Source organism: Zeus faber (assembly GCF_960531495.2).
Source record: "Zeus faber genome assembly, chromosome: 6".
NCBI classification, from domain to species: Eukaryota; Metazoa; Chordata; class Actinopteri; order Zeiformes; family Zeidae; genus Zeus; species Zeus faber.
Genome location: NC_137201.1, coordinates 17,350,000 through 17,368,111, shown reverse-complemented (window position 1 = coordinate 17,368,111; position 18,112 = coordinate 17,350,000). Strand labels below are relative to the sequence as shown.

Sequence of the window (18,112 nt, the reverse complement as noted above, 5' to 3'; positions counted from 1 at the left end):
CTTGCCCTGCCCAAACTTCCCTCAGCTAGGGAGACCACTGACCTTCTGGTGGACCACCTCTTCTGCCTGCATGGTATCCCCTCGGACATTGTGTCAGACAGAGGCCCCCAGTTCATTTGACAGGTCTGAAGGGGTTTCTGTAATGCACTGCGGGCCACTGCCAGCCTGTCTTCGGTGTACCATCCGCAGACCAATAGCCGGTCAGAGTGGGCCAACCAGGAGATGGTGGCTGCACTCCGCTGCATCACTTCTGCCCACCTAGAGCCTAGCTGCTCCCAGCTGCCCTGGGTAGAATATGCCCACAATTCCTTACCCCATGCCTCCTCTGGTATGTCACCCTTCCTTTGTGCTCTCGGGTACCAGCATCCGCTGTTCCCTGCTCAGTAGGAGGAATTTGCTGTCCCGTCTGTCGAGGCCCACATGTGTCGCTTTCCTAGGACCTGTAGATGTGCCCGCTCTGCCCTGCTCCTTGCCTCCACCAGATCCAGGCACCAGGTTAACCGCCGCCGCACCCTGGTACCCAATTACTTACTCAGCCAGAAGGTACAGTAGGGCTTCTCTATAAGGAACAAGGAGTCCAAAAAACTGTCTTCCCATTATGTTGGACCTTTTGAGACTCGAGTTCCCCGTCAACCCTTTTGCTGTTCGTCTGATATTACCTGCTTCCCTTCGTACCATCTCATCCACGTATCCCAAGTCAAACCATCTCCACCCAGGATGTCCCCCCCAGCACATGCTCCTCCCCCACCCAGGATGATCGACAACTTCCCTGCCTACACAGTCTAGCGGCTCCTGAATGTGTGCCGCCGTGGTCGTGGCCCGCAATATCTGGACTGTAAGGATCTGAGGAGCGTTCATGAATCCCAAGCCGCCAGATTTTGGATCTGCCCCTCATCCAGGATTTCAATTGGGAACATCCCACTGTTTGCAGATGCAATCCTCTCCCGTTTCTTTCTCTCCCTCTCGCTCCCCTGTGTGTGTGTGTCTGTGTGGGTGTGTGTGTGTGTGTGTGTGTGCGCGCTCCAGCTTTCTCCTGATGACGCCATTCACCTCACCTGCTCTGCCTACTCACCTGCTGTCCATCAATTCATCACCAAGCAGTATATCAGCCCCGGGTTTCCATCCACTCACCGCCAGATCGTTGTTATAGCTCCCACGTTAGTCTCGCTCCTGGCCGTTCTGTGTTATGCTTAGTCAGAGTTATTCTCAAGTGTTTCATTCATGGTAATTATTGAAGTATTTCCCCGCTATCCTAGTTACGTACTCTCAGGTTCCCTCCATGCCTACACGTCTGCCTGCCCGCCTGTCCTTCCTGACCTACCTGCTTTCCTGACCTTCCCCGTCTGCCTTGCCCTACTCTTACCCCCTTGATTCCTTCAATAAATCCCAGTACGTATTTACCACTTTTCCTGTCTCTGTGTCTTGCGCTGAGCTTTCGAAACAACTACTTCCTGATTTTCTCTACCTTTCGTCCAAACCTCTGCCTGATTCCCTGGCCCCCGATTCTCTCCTTATTTCCTGCCGGATAAGTTTGCCTTCTCTGACTGTTCTCCTGGTTCTGACCCCTGCTTGTTTGTTGGAATAACCCTTGTGGACTTTGATTTCGTGCCTGTTTCCTTTGGTGTCGTGCTTGTGGGTTCACATCCATCTGTCAGTGAGCGTAACAATAGAACAGACTAGTAGGAATATACCGGAAATAGGAATAAAATTTGAATAGAATCCGAATATAACGGGAATAGAATAGGAATAGAACAGAAATAGGATAGAATATCTTACTATATATTAAAATACAACAACCTCATGTCATTTTATTGCCATCCCCAGATGCTTTGTCAAGCGTGGTAATGACTCCTTATCTTTAGTCCATTTGTCAAATGTAGCTGGTAAAGGAAATGTTCTGTCATAAGAAGATATTGATTGTGGTGTGCGTGTGTGTGCGTGTGCGTGTGTGCGCGTGTATACAGTAAACACAAGTCCTCACACCTGTTTGGGTACAACATAACCTATCTGCATTCCATTTGCCTCTTCCTGCCACTGGGGATGATTGGAACGAATGTTATCAAAGACAACATGAGAAACTACGTGACACACTCCACCACCCCAGAGCATCACAGAAGAGCTGGACAGAACAGAACAGAAGGGCTGTAAATAAAAAATTAAAAAAAGCTGCTTCATGTGCATTTGTTTTACAAATATCTGACATTTCTGGGGCACTTGGGTGACATAAATCTCAATTTATCTGTCAACAGTGGTCCAGATTCGATTTTGCAGCACACTCTAACACAGCCCAGTACACTCAATGGTAAAACTGACATTAGCGTTTGTTATTATATTCTTTATTTAACCACAAATAATGTACAATCTAATTGAGATTGTGAATCTTGCTATCAGGAGAGGCCTGGGAGGAACATTGTGTTGATAATAAACACATTGAATACGGGACATTTGTCTTTTTTAACCTACAGCCAAACTAACCCAAGGATCGTTTTGTGTTTGGAGTACATACACAATTAAGAGGGGGAATTTAACTGGTTCACATAGATTTCCTTTTGGAGGAAAGACGAAGCTGTCGCTGACCCTTCCGGTCCGTCTCTTACCCCGCCTGAGAGAGCAAAACCTGACTGCAGTCACTGTCCGCCGGTGAAGACATGGAGGAGAGAAACCAACACGGCGGAGCCTCTCACCTCCAGGAAGGCTTCGCGCTGCCGGACATTTTCCCCAAACCGCACGCAGAGAATGGGGTGGTGTTGGGCGGAGGGCAGAGGGTGGAGGAGGAGGATGCTGCTCCCGCTGCTGCCGCGGCCACTGCCTCGCCAAGATCCGCGGCGCAGACTCTGACCGGCCGCCCGAAGCTGGTGGACATGCTGAAGGCTGCAGAGAGCAGACGGACTCCACAGAGTCCACCGTGTCCACCGTGTCCACAGCCTCAGACCGGGGAGAGGGGACACGGGGTGGAGGAGTCCAACCGTGGGGGAGGAGAACCGGTTACGGAAGCACAGAAGATTGATTTGGTGAGATTTATTTTCCTCCACAAGCACATAAACACAATTTACACACATAAATCACATTAGAGGATGGACGAGTAAACAAAGTCCATCTGAACTGGTATTGGAAGGACAAAGAAACAATATTCTAGCCAATGACACGGTTCGTCATATTACTATAGAATAGTGTATGTGTCTGAATCGAGTGAGAACTGTCTCGAACAACTGTCTGGCACCCTTCAGGAGACGTGAATCTGCATTCACTTATGCTGTTAATAATCTCCCGCAATGAGTGTTTGACCCGCATGCCCAGGCACATATTTCACATACTGTGAAATCACACATTTGTCACTGTGCATTGTGTAATCTTAGACCACGAGGAGAAAACGGGCAAACTTGTTTCATCCAATGTTATTGTCCATTTTTTTATAACAGCACAGCAGAGCAGCAACATAGCTTTTGTGAGATCACGATTACTTTGACAGAGCCCGTTCTGCCATTTGTCAATGAATACAAACTAAGCTTCATTTGGCTGCTTCAGCTCATTGATGCGATCCCCGTGTTTTCTATTCATCAGTACCCTGTAGAGTGCTCCCTCTTTATCTCTCTTCTTTCACGCTCTCTCACTCTTTCGCTCTCTCAATACCTCTTGCACACGTCTTGCGCACTCTGTCTCGCACGTCATCGCGCCTGCAGGGGCCGACTTAATGTTTACCCTCGGGATGGATGGAGAGAACAGAGAGCACAGACCTTATTCATATTCATTAATGGGCCTTGATAATACCTGACCTGGAATTACCCAGATATCAGCGCCGGCCCCTTCCCTCCATCCCCACAAAGAGTCCCATTTATCTGCGCCGTGTCTGCCCCCTTGCGCACCTGTCACCTGGACCTGTCGGCTGAAGGCGTGGCATCAACCTGCAGCTTAGACACCTCCCACTCTGGATGTGTGCACACTGTGCCACCGAGCAGCGTCAACCCACGGCTCTACTCTCTTCTGGCTGTAGCGACAGCGCTCCCATCACCATGAAAAAGGGATACAACCTAGTTAACTTCACCAAATTCAGGGCGCACGAGGCCGTGCAGCCCATCTGCATCAAGGTACATCTTTGCTCAGCTTTCTTTGTGAGAAAGGTCTCATGTGGCTCTGTGTCCTTATTTAAAAGGTAAACATTGATTGGTTTTACTGGAACCTGGTGCGTGAAATATATTTTGAGGCCTTTTTATTTGCTAAATGCTTTGGGAGAGCGAAGTAAAGTCGGAATGCATCGTGTTTTAGTGACGAAGGCTTCACTTAACACGCATTCTCCAGATGCGATGGCTTCCAAGGCTACTACCATGCGTGAAAAAAACAAGCAAGAAAAAACTTTCTTTCATTCAGAGCAGCAAGTTTAGAGAAAAGCTTTCACCTGAGACCCTTTAGAGTTACATATGTCATCATTAAGTTAACTCATTAACAGGTTTGCGTCTCTGTTAAAGATTAGGCAGCCCTCACATGGCTGCTATGAAGTCAAGGTCAGCAGTAGCAGCATGTGTCCAGTGCAGCAAAATTATCCCATCCGGTGTGATACTGGAATTGATCCCTTCGCGTCCCGTGACGTGTTGGCCGTTTTATTAGGGTGTAAGGTTTCGCCGGCGGGATTCATTGGATTTGCATTAACGCTTCAAACTCATCAAAATGTATTTTTACAATAAAGATAACATTTTTCTTCAATCAGTCATAGAAAAACTAACCACAAAAACCCATCATTGGGTCAATCAGCCCCTTGGCGTGGATAACTGGAGATCAATAGATTCAATAAATCCATCTACAAAAATTGAGCCGCTTCGTCATATTTGAAAAGGGAAAAACAATTCTCTGTATAGGACATTTTACAAAATGTGTGAAAAGAACCAATGGCGTAGGAGGAACCAGAGGAAAGAAGCAGGTGTCCCTGATAAAAAAAAAACAAAAAAACAAGAACAGAGCGCGGACTAAAGTTATTCTCTACGGAGGAAGATTAGGTTTCACGAGACGCTTGATTGGATTTAATTTGCGGTTGAACTTGATGCAGCTGAGTCGTGCCAAAAAAAAGCCACAGAAACACAGATTCATGGGAAACGGTTCCATAGGGGCCCAGTTACAAACAATTAGACACATTTCAGGTTTAATTGCCCAGAATAGGGAAGAGGAGAGTCAGATCTGGAGGAGCATCGGATGAAGGATTCCTCACTTAATCTTTACGGCTGCAACTCTTTCCTTCTCCGCCTTCCATAATGTGACTTGAGGCAGCGTCGTTAGTTGAAAGCAGAAGACGTAACTGTCGGATGGCTCAGTGGACCAACACGGAGCCGTACGCAAGTGCATACGAGTTTGAGAAGTGATTTGATTCCAAATGTACCGATCTCCGTGTACACCTCATTATGGAAGCAGGAGTGTGCTCTGCCTAGTCCTGGCTCATCATTACCACTTTAAGCGACCCGAAATGTAATGATAAAAAAAATGACTTATGTCCGCGGGGAAGGGCGCAGCGTGATGGATGGTGGGGTCAGAGAGAGGGGTGTGACGCAGGGAACGCCGCCTAAAAAAAAAACCCCCTCAAAAGTGAAGCGTTTCATAAATCCCTACTTTCCACTATTATTTCTTCCACGCGATTTGAGGCGCCTCTTTATTTGTATGGGTCGGTTTAGGTTAAGGAGAGGAACTACGAGTGCCAACACAAACGCAATATACACATTCAGAGCTCGTCTGACGCGTGGGTCGGCATTGTTATTTCAGATAAAGCAGGCCTCCAGTCCAGAATGCGGCACAGCGGACTCAAAGTATTGCAGACCTATAGCTACACCCGCTAATCCTGTTAGGAGCTGCCATATCAACTCTGCAATGATCGCATCGGCCCCGTTGCCCTAAAGCCCCCCACGTGTGCATGTGTGTGTGTGTGTGTGTGTCTGTGCGTGTGTGTATGTGCGTCTGGGTTGAGAGGGAGGAGGGTGCAAGCGCTCAAGAAGCCTGCATTTTGTTGAAAGTCAGAACACGAAGCCCCGGGTCCAGGCGGCAGAGGCAGCGCAGTCAGACAGAGAACATGGCCAAGTGGGATCCCGCTGGCGGCAGCTCAGCCTTCCAGCCGCCACACTGGATGGTGAGACAACAGCGAGGACGGGCGGGAGGGCGGGAATGAGAGGAGAGTTGGAGCTGCGGAGGATCTTGGACGGATTGTAAATTGTTTATAGAGTGCGGGGCATGATGTGGGCAATAGGGGAATGAATTGAATTTGGCAAAGTCGAGGCGCATCGCTCTTCAAGGCAATAGAGATCATAACAATGCCAACTTTAGCAACGGACCACTCTACCTGCCGCCGCTTTCATTCTGTCCCTGTCTGCTGAGTGTCCGAAAACACGCCAGCCAAATGTTTGTGCCTCTAGCGTGTCTGTTTTTTGTCTCCCCAGCAAATACAGTTTACTGACCAGAAGCAAGACTTCAACAAGCGCTCCAACAGGACCGGACGCCGCTCCTTCTCGCGCTCCATCTCGCAATCCTCTACGGACAGCTACAGCTCTGGTATGAAAGCATGCTCACAGGCATGCACACAGGCACACACACACACAAATCGTACAAACACACACACAAACAGACACACATACAAACAGACACACACACAAACAGACACACACACACACACACACACACACACACACACACACACACACACACACACACACTCACTAAGTCCGGTCACACGTCTTTGAAAGGTAACCCACTGCTCGGAGCTGGCTCTGACCCACCAGCATGAGAACGGGGCCTCTGGGATTAGCACCAAAGCTTTCACCCTCAGCCAAACTTTAATTAAGGAATAGCCCTGCAAAGAATTGACTTATTTAATTTTGTCTTAATCTCTTCTGTGAGAATTTCTCAAATCTGATGGTTGCCAAAGTTTGTGTGTACTTCAAAGGCCCAACAACATGGGGATAATCATGATGCCTGAGCCGCAGTCTAGACTTTGAATGATAAACAAGAAACATGATGAATAGTTCAAATTATGAACATAATTTGATGGTCTGGATAACCCTTTTCTAGTATCGCAGTAATAGGCACCAAATAATATTATTGCCGGTTACGTGTGATCAATACTCTGCAGTGTACAGCGACAGCTCCGAAGATGAGACTTCGCCCAAAGACATGGTACAGAAGAACTCCAGGGGGAACTCTGATTTCTGCATCAAAAACATCAAACAGGCTGAATTCGGACGCAGGGAGATTGAAATCGCAGAGCAAGGTAAGCGACCAAGAGAGCTCTTTACATGCCGGCACACTTTTGGTGTTTCGAGACAAATGTGTTCGCACGTGATATGTGAGAACGCACACGGGGATCAAACGAATTCCAACGGGTCTGTGGCTCATGAACTCTGTGTGTGAAAACAGAAATGCCGGCGCTGATGGTCCTGAGGAAAAGGGCGGAAGGGGAGAAGCCCCTCACTGGAGCTAAAGTAGTGTGCTGCACACACATCACTGCACAGACGGCCGTAAGTTTTATGAATAACATGACGCACACGACTGCAGCCTCATTAATGTGCATGCACACTTCTAAATACAGTATCTTTTTAACTAATCATGCAGTGAACTTGGCTGAACTTGCCTCTGAAAAGGCACTGTTGGGTATAGTAGCTTATATCAGAATCTGAATTCTTTAATTTTGCCAAGTATATTTGCACATACAAGGAAAGTGACTTGGTGGGGTTGGTGCATAAAGGACAAAAAGCAACACGATATAAGTAAAACATTAAAAAATATATTGAACAAAGAATTAAACAAAACATGAATAAACAAATTTACACACTAAGTTAGTAAGAACTAAAAACTATGTAGGCTGTGAAAGGCTATGAAGCAATAGAGGGCTAGAGGCAATGGAGGAAATGGGTATGAGGCACATATACTATAATTGGAATACATATGATTTTGATTTGTGTGTATGTGTGTGTGTGTGTGTGTGTGTGTGTGTGTGTGTGTGTGTGTATATTTGCACTTGTTTATTTAACACGGGTGGTAGGAGTTGTTGGTGCAGGAACATCAGTGCATTGTGTGTGTGTGTGTGTGTGTGTGTGTGTGACAGGGGGACGGGTGGGGGGCAGTGGAAGTCCCAGGGTCAGCGAGAGGCAGGGGCCTTGTTTGTGAGCCCCACTGCCATGGGCAAGAAACCGTTCAGGTGGCATGAGGTTATGGTCTTGATCGACTGGAACCTTTTGCCGGATAAAGGTCTTTGGAAGAGGTGACGACCGGGATGTGAAGGATCAGCGATGACCTTACCTTCCCTCTTCCTGGACCCGGAGTTGTAGAGGTCCAGGAGAGACGGCAGGTTGCATCCATAGACCTTGACCTTCTCGGCCGACCGAGTGATCTGCCGCAGTCTGCCTTTATCCTTGGCAGTGGAGGGAGCGAAGCAGGTGATACAGCGCTGGGGGTGGACTCAATGTGTCGTGTAGAACTGGACCACCAATTTCTGCGGCACGTTGAATTTCTTCAGCTGCTGCAGGAAGAACATCCTCTGCTGGGCCTGAGGTGATGTTCTGCGCCTACCTAAGGTCCTGTGAGATAATTGTCCCAAGGAATCGGAATGACTCCACAGTGTTAGGGCTGGGCACCGCCTGAAGTCTGCTACCATCTCTACGGTTTTCAGTGTTCGGCTCCACGTTGTTCTGGCTGCACTGGGTAGCCGGTGGTCAACTTCCTTTCTGTGGGCGGATTCATTCCCATTGGAGATTATTCCAACGAGGGTTGTGTCGTCCGCAAACTTCAGGAGTTTGACAGAAGGGCGGGTGGAGGTGCAGCTGTTGGTGTAGAGTACAGGGAGAAGAGTAGAGGAGAGAGCACATGATTGTATGATTGAGGGATGATTGTAGATGTTTTGAAGCGGGCAGGTACGGTGGCGTAACTATTGCCGGCGGAACCGGTGCAGCTGCACCGGGGCCCTGTGGCCGCCAAGAAGCCCATCCTATCCGTGCGATGCGCTACGTAGCATGCATAATGGACCGTGTGCAAAGGACACTCTGTTACCCCCGGTAAGACGGGGGTAAGACGGAATATTTTCTCTGAAAAGCTTTTGTTGATAAGAAAGAGTTGTTTGCCAGTACAAGTTTCACTCGCTTCGCACTACGTCACATGTTTCTTTGCTCCGATTGGTTGTAGGTTTATCCAGTGCTCTGACTGGTTGTAGGTCTCTCCAGTGCTCTGATCGGTTGGAGGTCCATCCAATGCTCTGATTGGTTGTAGGTCTATCCAAATGCGTCCAGAGACATGTTGGTCTGCACCTGTTGGTAACGGCCCTTGGAAATCGAAAATGAACAGAGAGATTCCAGACCATTACCCATTTGTAAAGTAGTGTAGCGATGCCAGGCTAGTGTAGAGGTTCATTACTACATCTGACTTGGAAGCGGCTGCTGAGTCAAGTGCAACACCTAATGGTAAAATTCGGTATACCGGTCTGGTCTGGTGTTCGTATCAAACCGGTTTTAAAAAATGTTAAGACCGGCCCAACCCTAGATCGGGGTAGTCTCCCTATCCAGGCTGGATAGAAGAGGTGTGAAAAGAAGAGGTGTGATAGCTGTGGAGGAGAGCTGCGTGTGTGGGTCAAAGTCAGGACTGATCTCCCGTAGTCCCTTCCAGACGGACGAGGAGTCGTTGGCGGAGAACTGTTGTTCCAGCTTCTCAGAGCATCAGAGCACTGTCGTTTAGCCTTCTTAATCGCCTTGCCAAACGTGTACTTAGCCAGTCTAAACCTATCCCTGTCTCCACTCTTGAAAGCCCTCTCCTTCTCCAAACGCAGCTGTCGGAGCCTTGCTGTAAATCAGCGTTTGTCATTGTTATTACTTACCCTGGTGCGTACTGGAATACAGCTGTCTTCGCAGAAGCTGATGTATGAAGTCACAGCCTCTGTGTATTCGTCCAGGCTGTTGGAAGCAGTCCCTTAAAAATGGCCTGGTCTGTGTTATCCAGGCAGTCATGCAGTTCCTCCACTGCTTCTCTGCCGCTCAGATTCTTAGATCTCCGTGCAGCAGGTTTAGAAAGTTTTAGTTTCTGCCTGTATGCAGGGATCAGATGAACAAGAGTGTGGGTCAGATAGTCCCAGAGCCACGTGGGCGGTTGAAATCAACGGCATCCCCTATAGCTTTAAGCTCCACCCGGGGCCATGAAAAAAACGGAAGAAACCTTGAGAAGAGGTGAAAGAGATCCCCCTTCCAGGACGACCAGGATTACCGTAGCAGTATATAACAAGTCTTAAAAAACATTATAATATGCCTCCAGTAAAGACATGGGTCCAGGGTGGTTAGAGACCCCAGCTAGTCACCACTGATCTGTCCTGCACCCACGTCCCATAGCTCAGCGGCCACCTCGGCATCTGCATAGAGAGCTCCAGACAAAAACTCATACGATGGACAGACTGACCCTCACTCACACCCATGGTTAGTATCCAGAAATTAGGCGCTAGGGGGAAAAGCCGAGGCCAGAAATGTCTCCCTGTACAGGTAGAAAAGGGTAGGTCAAATACAAGTGTGAAAACGATCCTCAACTCTTATACGTATATATGAGCTGCAAAATATATAAGTCTTAAATGTTTCTTCTCCTTTTTAAATATAAAGGGTAAATGACGCAAAATGGCTAATGAGTTGTTTTTTTTCTATTTTTACCACGTCCTAATTATGCCCTACCTATGATCTAGAGCAGTCGTGAAAATCCACAACTCTTTCAAACCCCGTTTCCATGTTGTTTTAGGTGTTGATCGAGACGTTGTGTCTGTTGGGAGCCCAGTGCCGCTGGACCGCCTGTAACATCTACACCACGCAGAACGCCGTGGCTGCCGCACTGGCAGAGAGGGGTGAGGCCCTCTTTGAATGTTTTTTTACCGTCGTTGCTTGACCTAACCCACTGGCTAGACTGTCAGTTTTGTTATTACCCCTCGCTCCGCTTTAGGAATCTCGGTGTTTGCGTGGAAGGGGGAGTCTGAGGACGACTTTTGGTGGTGCATCGACCGCTGCGTCAGCCTGGAGGCCTGGCAGCCCAACATGGTCTGTGCCGTTTGCAAACGTGCAAAATCCTCGATCCTGTTTGAGGTTGTTAGGTGGTCGTTAGGGCAGAAACACGAGCTGATGCGATTGCTTACTGCCGCCGTTAGATTCTGGATGATGGCGGGGATCTCACCCACTGGATCTACAAGAAGTACCCCACCGTGTTCCAGAAAATCAGAGGGATTGTCGAGGAAAGTGTCACTGGAGTCCATAGGTTAGCTGGGATTCAATTCATTTTCAACGTCAAACGTTCAAAGTGGCCCAGGATTTACCACCTGCAAAATGACTTTATAGTCCAGCATGCTTCCTTACTAACAAACTGCACATTTGGGTTTCAGGTTGTACCAGCTCTCAAAGGCAGGAAAACTGTGCGTCCCAGCCATGAACGTCAACGACTCGGTGACCAAGCAGAAGTTTGACAATCTCTACTGCTGCAGAGAGTCCATACTGGACGGGTAGGGCTGCCGTTGCAGAGACAAACATGTTCACACAGTCGCAGAGCGGAATACAGAACTCGGATTCGACTTTGTGGGGTCATGTTTTTTTTATAGGCTGAAGAGAACAACGGACGTGATGTTTGGTGGGAAACTGGTGGTGGTGTGCGGTTATGGTGAGGTCAGTAAAAGATGTTGATGGCCAGTGGGAGAAATTCAAATTTTCAACTTTTATCTGAATTCAAGTCCGATTAAAATTGACAAATGTCAACCAAAGAGAGCTGTTCAGTAAAATGACACCTAAATAGGAGAATAAATAAAGACACAAAATAAATAGACAAATCATGAAACACGATAAGAGATAGGACACTACATGCATGACAAACATTAAGAGCTGATGCACACTCGTTTGTCTTTGCTAAAAATTGTTTTATTGAATTACAGTTAGAAATAATTATTTATAAGTGCATTTTGTTTGAAATAGTATTTTAAATACGTGGTTTTGTGTGTGTAGGTCGGGAAGGGTTGCTGCACTGCCCTGAAGGCGCTGGGCGCAATTGTCTACATCACAGAAGTCGACCCCATCTGCGCTCTGCAGGCCTGGTATTACTTATAAATACTTAAAAACGCATTTATCAGCACGCACCTTACGAGTGTACAAAAGTGTCCTTTCGGTTATTTCTCCCCAGCATGGACGGCTTCAGACTGGTCAAGCTGAGTGAGATCATGAGACAGGTGGATGTGATCATCACCTGCACAGGTAGGCCTTCAAAAAGGCGTGACCTGACCAAGGTGTAAATAATGAAAAGGCCATAACTCCCATTAGTCTTTACACGACAGCATACATGATGCATGCAAAATGTAATATCGTGTCAGGCTTTTGCAATCTTACTCCTCTGCTCCTCGGCAGGCAATAAAAACGTGGTGGGGAGGGAGTACCTGGACAGAGTGAAGAACGGCTGCATCGTGTGCAACATGGGACACTCCAACACCGAGATAGACGTGGTATGAAAACAGTCTGTACGTACCGTATCGACGCGGCCTGCATTTAGACAGAACAACGTTCGGCCGGGGGAGGTTCCGGTACGTCAGAACCCACTGGTGAGCCTCCTGGAGGTGTAGTGGGCCTGTTGCAATGAAGGAGGGGGCCCACTCGTAGCCAGCTAAACCATTTAGAGCTGGTTTATGGAGATTTATGACGGCACTGCCTGAGGTACTCGACTTACAGTCAGTGTAGGAACGAGTTGTTTGTCTAGAGTGGGCTTCTGTGTGTGGCCGGCGAATGATCAGTACGAGGGATTTAACATCTGATCCAGTTTGTGTACGTTTGTGCATGCGTGGGAGGGAGTTGATTTATATATAATATACACCTCCATCATACGTCCTTCAGGCAAGTCTCCGGACACCGGAGCTGGCCTGGGAGCACGTGCGCTCTCAGGTGGACCACATAATCTGGCCTGACGGACGCCGAATAGTCCTTCTGGCCGAGGTGACGTATATATTAAACCATGTTTGACTATACTAAACACCTCATGGAACATAGATTAATGGCGTATAACAATCCAGCGTGTAGAATAATGATTTCATGTTCCTTCTCTTAGGGCCGCCTGCTTAATCTGAGCTGTTCCACCGTGCCGACATTCGTTCTTTCAATCACCGCCACCACTCAGGTATGCATGGAGGTTTGGGGCATAGCAATTCAAATACATCAAATATCCATTCAGCACTTTTATTGATACAGTATTAATTATTTATACATTTTAAAAAATGTTTAGAAGTAACTCAGAATTGTGGTGACTGAAGTGTCCTCAACTAAATGGCCTTAATATAATAATATAATAATAATAAAGAACAATAAAGTCTTATCTTATATTTTCTTTTCTCATCTCATCTCATCTCATCCCATCTTTCATTGTCTTATCTTATCTTTCATTTTCGTTTCTTATCTTATCTTGTCTTTTCAGGCATTGGCTCTGATAGAGCTATACAACGCCCCTGAAGGACGCTACAAGCAGGACGTTTATTTGCTGCCAAAGAAGATGGGTAAGAAAATACCCCATCCTAAACACCCATAACCATCAGCTGCTTTTCATATCATCTCTGGTTAATTATATAATGCCTTGTTGAAAGAAAGAGGTGAAAAATTTAAGGAAAAACCAGCATCAAGTGTTTTAACAGGGTGTTGGACGACCAGGAGCCGACAGAACCACTTCAGTGCACCATGGCATTGATTTTACAAGTCTCTGCAACTCCATTCTTCCAAAAGATATTTCCTCATTTAATGTTTTGATGACGGTGGCGGAGGCCGGCGCCGTCTAACCGGTTGGTCCAAAATCTCCCATCGGTGTTGATTTCGATTGAGATCTGGCGACTTCAAAGGCCACACCACCTGAATGACATCAGTTTCACAGTCGTCAAACCAAACTAAACTTGGGTGCACCCCTTTACCTATTCACCGGATAAACACCTGCTCCAGCGTAACCTAAAACACTGCGGATCTGTGACCGTGCGTGACGTGGCAAACATTTAAGACCTGATGCACACCTGTTTATCTTCGCTAAATATTGTGTAATTGAATTAAAAAGTAGAAATAATGATTTCTAACTGCATTGTGCTTGACTGTGCTCACCGTCCACGGTGTCTCCAGACGAGTACGTGGCCAGCCTCCACCTGCCGACGTTTGACGCACACCTCACGGAGCTGACCGACGACCAGGCCAAGTACCTGGGACTCAACAAGCACGGGCCCTTCAAACCCAACTACTACAGGTGAGCACCGCCACTCACACCCCTGACCCCTGACCCCTGCAGGCGCGTCTACCACGCTGCTTCTGTGTCATGAAGCAGCGTGTTTTATTTTACATACAAAGAGTATTATCAATATTTTTTTTTATCCTCAATGTGTTGTTTTTTTTTACAGATATTAGTCCCTCACCTGAGGCACCGGTGACGTGAAATTCTTTGAGGAACTAAAAACACACCCTCACTGCCCTTCATGGAGAACACTACTGCCCCCTACAGTTTAGTTTCTGACCGTGCATATTATGTAGCAGTGAGTTAGAATTTGTAAAAAAAAATTTTTTTGATCTGTTATTTACCCTTTATTTCAAGTTTTTACTCATTTTGTCAGCTGCATTGTCAATTATTTAACTTTACTGTTAAAGTGGTAGAGTCAGTGTCTCTAAATCAAAAACATTGTTGTCCTTTAATGAGATATTTCCATTGTCGATTGATGGTATAATGTATGAATTCGTTAATCAAAAAATATATATATATATATTTGTGATGGTTTCAATAAAACGCACGTTCTCCCGTCCACGATCGAATGTCCGTTTTGGTGAAATGTGTAAGTGTCTACTCTCGACACTCGGGGGCGACAGAGACTCGTGTCATTCGAGTGTCGCCGCTGACGCGCACCGGCGTGTTCCCTGCTGTCATGTTGCGCAACCCAGTTAATTATCAACCACAAAGCATCAATTATCACTGCGCCAAATATGAAGCGCGCACACGGGCATAGGAGGACCGTATCGGTTGAAACACCACTTCATGCAGATGAGCGCGGCTTTTGCTGAGCACGCGGCTGAGTGATAAACCTGAATCCAGTGACAGATGGAGTGTGTTTGGGTGTTAGTAATCTGCAGGGTGAGGAGGTTAACTCATTACTTAACCTCCCCCTGGAGGGCAGAGGTGATTTTATATATATAAAATGGACATATAAATGGATTTGACAGGCGATATCAGATATTTGTCTTTTACTGTGTGTGTGTGTGTGTGTGTATGTGTGTGTGGGTATGGGTGTGTAGTGTCATTGACAAATCAATGTGTCTAATTATAGATTTCTAACATCGTGACACACGGACTGTTTTATGACCAGGCTTAGGCCACAGCTCTTTTATACACTTCACCTACACTTCACCTACACACACCCACACCCACACACACACACACGCACGCAGACACACGCACGCAGACTAGACATTATTATAATATTTAGTGACAAAGTTTGTTCTAAAGTTCTTTCACGGGTTTGTTCAGGCAGCTTTGAATGTATAAAATGACATGCGGTCCCATCAAAATCCAGACTATTAACTACACCAGATGACTTAAATCTTCCAATATTTGGTTTGAGTCAACTACAGGCTTAAACTACATCCCTGTATTAATTGACAGGTGACCAGGATTATCTAATTTCTTCGATTGTTGCATTACAGAATGTCTGACGCTGAACACAAAGACCTAAAAATACCCTCTTTCCCTGGATTACTGTAATCCAGGAATGAGTGTGTGTGCATGTGCGTGTGTGTGTGTGTGTGTGTGTGTGTGTGTGCGTGTGTGTGTGTGCATGTCTGTGTGTGTGGTGCGTGTCGGTGAGAGAGACAGAGAGAGGGAGGGAGAGAGAGATAACATCAGATGCAGTCACTAAAACTACGTGAGTAATCAGTTGTGAAACCGGGCATCAATCAAACGGCCTTTTAGTGTCTTTGCCTTTTTGCCTCAAAGGGGTTTTAAACTATTAGAAGCTCACAGGTTGCATCTATAAATAAACTCTTGATTTCTTAATGTACTTCAGTCTTGTTCCACTCACTTGACTATTTAGCTAACTAGAAGAAACTAGACTCCAGAGTCATCTATTATGAGTAAGTGGGTGTGGCGTTCGGTGTCTTGCTCAAGGGAACTCCGACATTTGGACCGTTCTCAGGCAGTGAAGTGTACTGAATGAAGGGACGCTCAAGCTAAGGTCAGTTTATTGTAAAACATCTTTATTATCAGTTGCATTAAAAATACATGGATACAAAGATCGATAAGAGAGGAAAAAACGACTCATTGCCCCCCAGAATGACCCCAAGGAGCGTGAATCATGTGCATCCGATACCTTCCATTGCGATCCAATGGCTCTGTTGCTCCTGTAGTGGTACTCGTATCTCACAGGCCACGGGTGGAGCTCCTCGGGCGGAGCCGCTGATAATCCATTGGCTGCGGACGCATCTTACGATGGCAGATGGCAGATGGCAACGTGCGTTGCGGCCATCTTTACCCTTTTCACCCTGCACGCAGGGCTCCGGCCGTCTCAGCAACAAGGAAAACAAGCAGCGCACGGGTGCGGTGTCCCCGTGCACCCGGGCTTTTGAGTGTCGCACACACACACACCTATGAGTATGTACGCGCATGTGAGGAGCGCATGTGCGGGTGTGTCCGTGACATCCCCCCCTCACCCCCCCCTCACACAAACACACACACGCACACACACACACACACACACGTCCTCCATTGGGGATTCTAAAGAGCTTTGATGCCTCTCCTACATCACTACATGCTCTAATCACCAGTACCAGCTGCCAACGTACACTTGACACCACTTAACCTCGCCTTCCTACAAAGTCTGCCACGACGGACCCGCAGACTTAGGGCCCAAAAAAAAGGACAAATGTTGATCAGACTAACGTTAAGACCACGATAACTGTATCTCAATTCTCATCTCAAACTTCTATCAATCCGGGGCTGAAGTGACGCACAGCACACCAACCCGGAGAACACACCCATACAAACCCAAGGGCGCAATTGATTTATTGACCGGGACACATTTCTGAAAGTAAAAGTCAATACTTCATGGTCTGCATATGGATTTAAATGGAGGTTTTCCGTTGTAAACACTCTTCTTGGCCCCGTACCTACCCGATTCGGCCGCCACAGCCCTGGGGCGCGGTACGGGCCCTGCCGCTGCGAGCCCAGTCTGAGGACCTAAAAGAGACGGGGGGGAAGGATGTGAAGGAGAGAGGGAAGGAAAAGATGGAGTTAAAATGCTTTTAAAACGACCGGCAAGGGGTTGTGTCTCAGAAAGTAGTCGTCCTTAACAATGAGTTGAGGTCCACGTATTCTGAGGCGGCGCGATTGAGTGACCGTATCTTTTCCCAACACTCACTACCGTACACCCCGGGTCAGCATCAGCACCGACTCAAGACTCCCAGGGTCTCGATGGTCAAAAAAACCCTCCCTAGGGGCGGAGCTTTCCCGGGATGGCTCTTGGCCGTGTTTGGTGAAGGCAAAAGCTCTCGGTCGGTTGTTGGCAAGTCTAGAACCACCGGATCCATCGAGCCCACCAGTGTGAGTTCTACCATTGCCAAACACCGGGGGAGAGAACGTCAGCCACCCCTCAGCAGCGCTGCGTCTGGAAACCGAGGGTCCGCTTACGCCGGACCACGTCTCGGAGATTGAGCACCGGTCTCCATGGTGACCGGGGGATATCTGAGACAGCCCACGTAATCAACCCGATCCAGAGCCCGTCCTCGCCGGACCCCCCGCCACCGACAGACGGCACAAACACATGAAGCTGATTGGCTGCCTTCACCTATATTGGCACTACACATGATTGCTCAAACACACATACTCAAAGCAAAAATGTGCAAGTGCCAAAATGGGGAAAGAAGATTGGGATTGGGATTATAAAAGTTGGTATTTCAAAGCACAAAGAAAAAAACATGGGGAAAGTCGCGTGCAGCGTGGTTCTTTCTCTACTCTGTTTATGGCCCTATGGTAATTCACTGATAGAGTGTGGTCACAGTGAATTCTACCAGTGCCATACACAGAACAGGAGGAATATGAAACCAATCCCTCTATTTGTTTTTGACCTGGAGTGACTGAAAGGAGATTAATAAAACAT

General features: G+C 47.3%; 1 protein-coding gene across 3 annotated transcripts; it reads left to right on the top strand.

Annotated features, from left to right (window-relative positions):
- Positions 1-2,981: 2,981 nt before the first annotated feature.
- On the top strand, positions 2,982-14,227 carry LOC307232225 (S-adenosylhomocysteine hydrolase-like protein 1; the record flags this gene model as incomplete). 3 transcript variants are annotated; one of them, XM_080003147.1, is made up of 16 exons in its annotated part: positions 2,982-3,011; positions 6,411-6,522; positions 7,100-7,237; positions 7,384-7,484; positions 10,729-10,831; positions 10,927-11,021; positions 11,129-11,235; positions 11,360-11,476; positions 11,573-11,636; positions 11,970-12,058; positions 12,145-12,215; positions 12,366-12,460; positions 12,846-12,944; positions 13,057-13,125; positions 13,420-13,498; positions 14,103-14,227. In XM_080003147.1, the coding sequence occupies exons 3-16, from the start codon at positions 7,141-7,143 to the stop codon at positions 14,225-14,227; spliced, it is 1,311 nt and encodes a 436-aa protein (XP_079859273.1). In that variant the 5' UTR covers positions 2,982-3,011; positions 6,411-6,522; positions 7,100-7,140. The 3 variants fall into 3 exon arrangements, with proteins under 3 accessions (XP_079859273.1, XP_079859274.1, XP_079859272.1); XM_080003148.1 differs by lacking the exon at positions 2,982-3,011 and adding an exon at positions 4,065-4,085; XM_080003146.1 differs by lacking the exon at positions 2,982-3,011 and having other exon boundaries at positions 6,417-6,522; positions 7,100-7,279.
- Between the last annotated feature and the right edge of the window lie 3,885 nt (positions 14,228-18,112).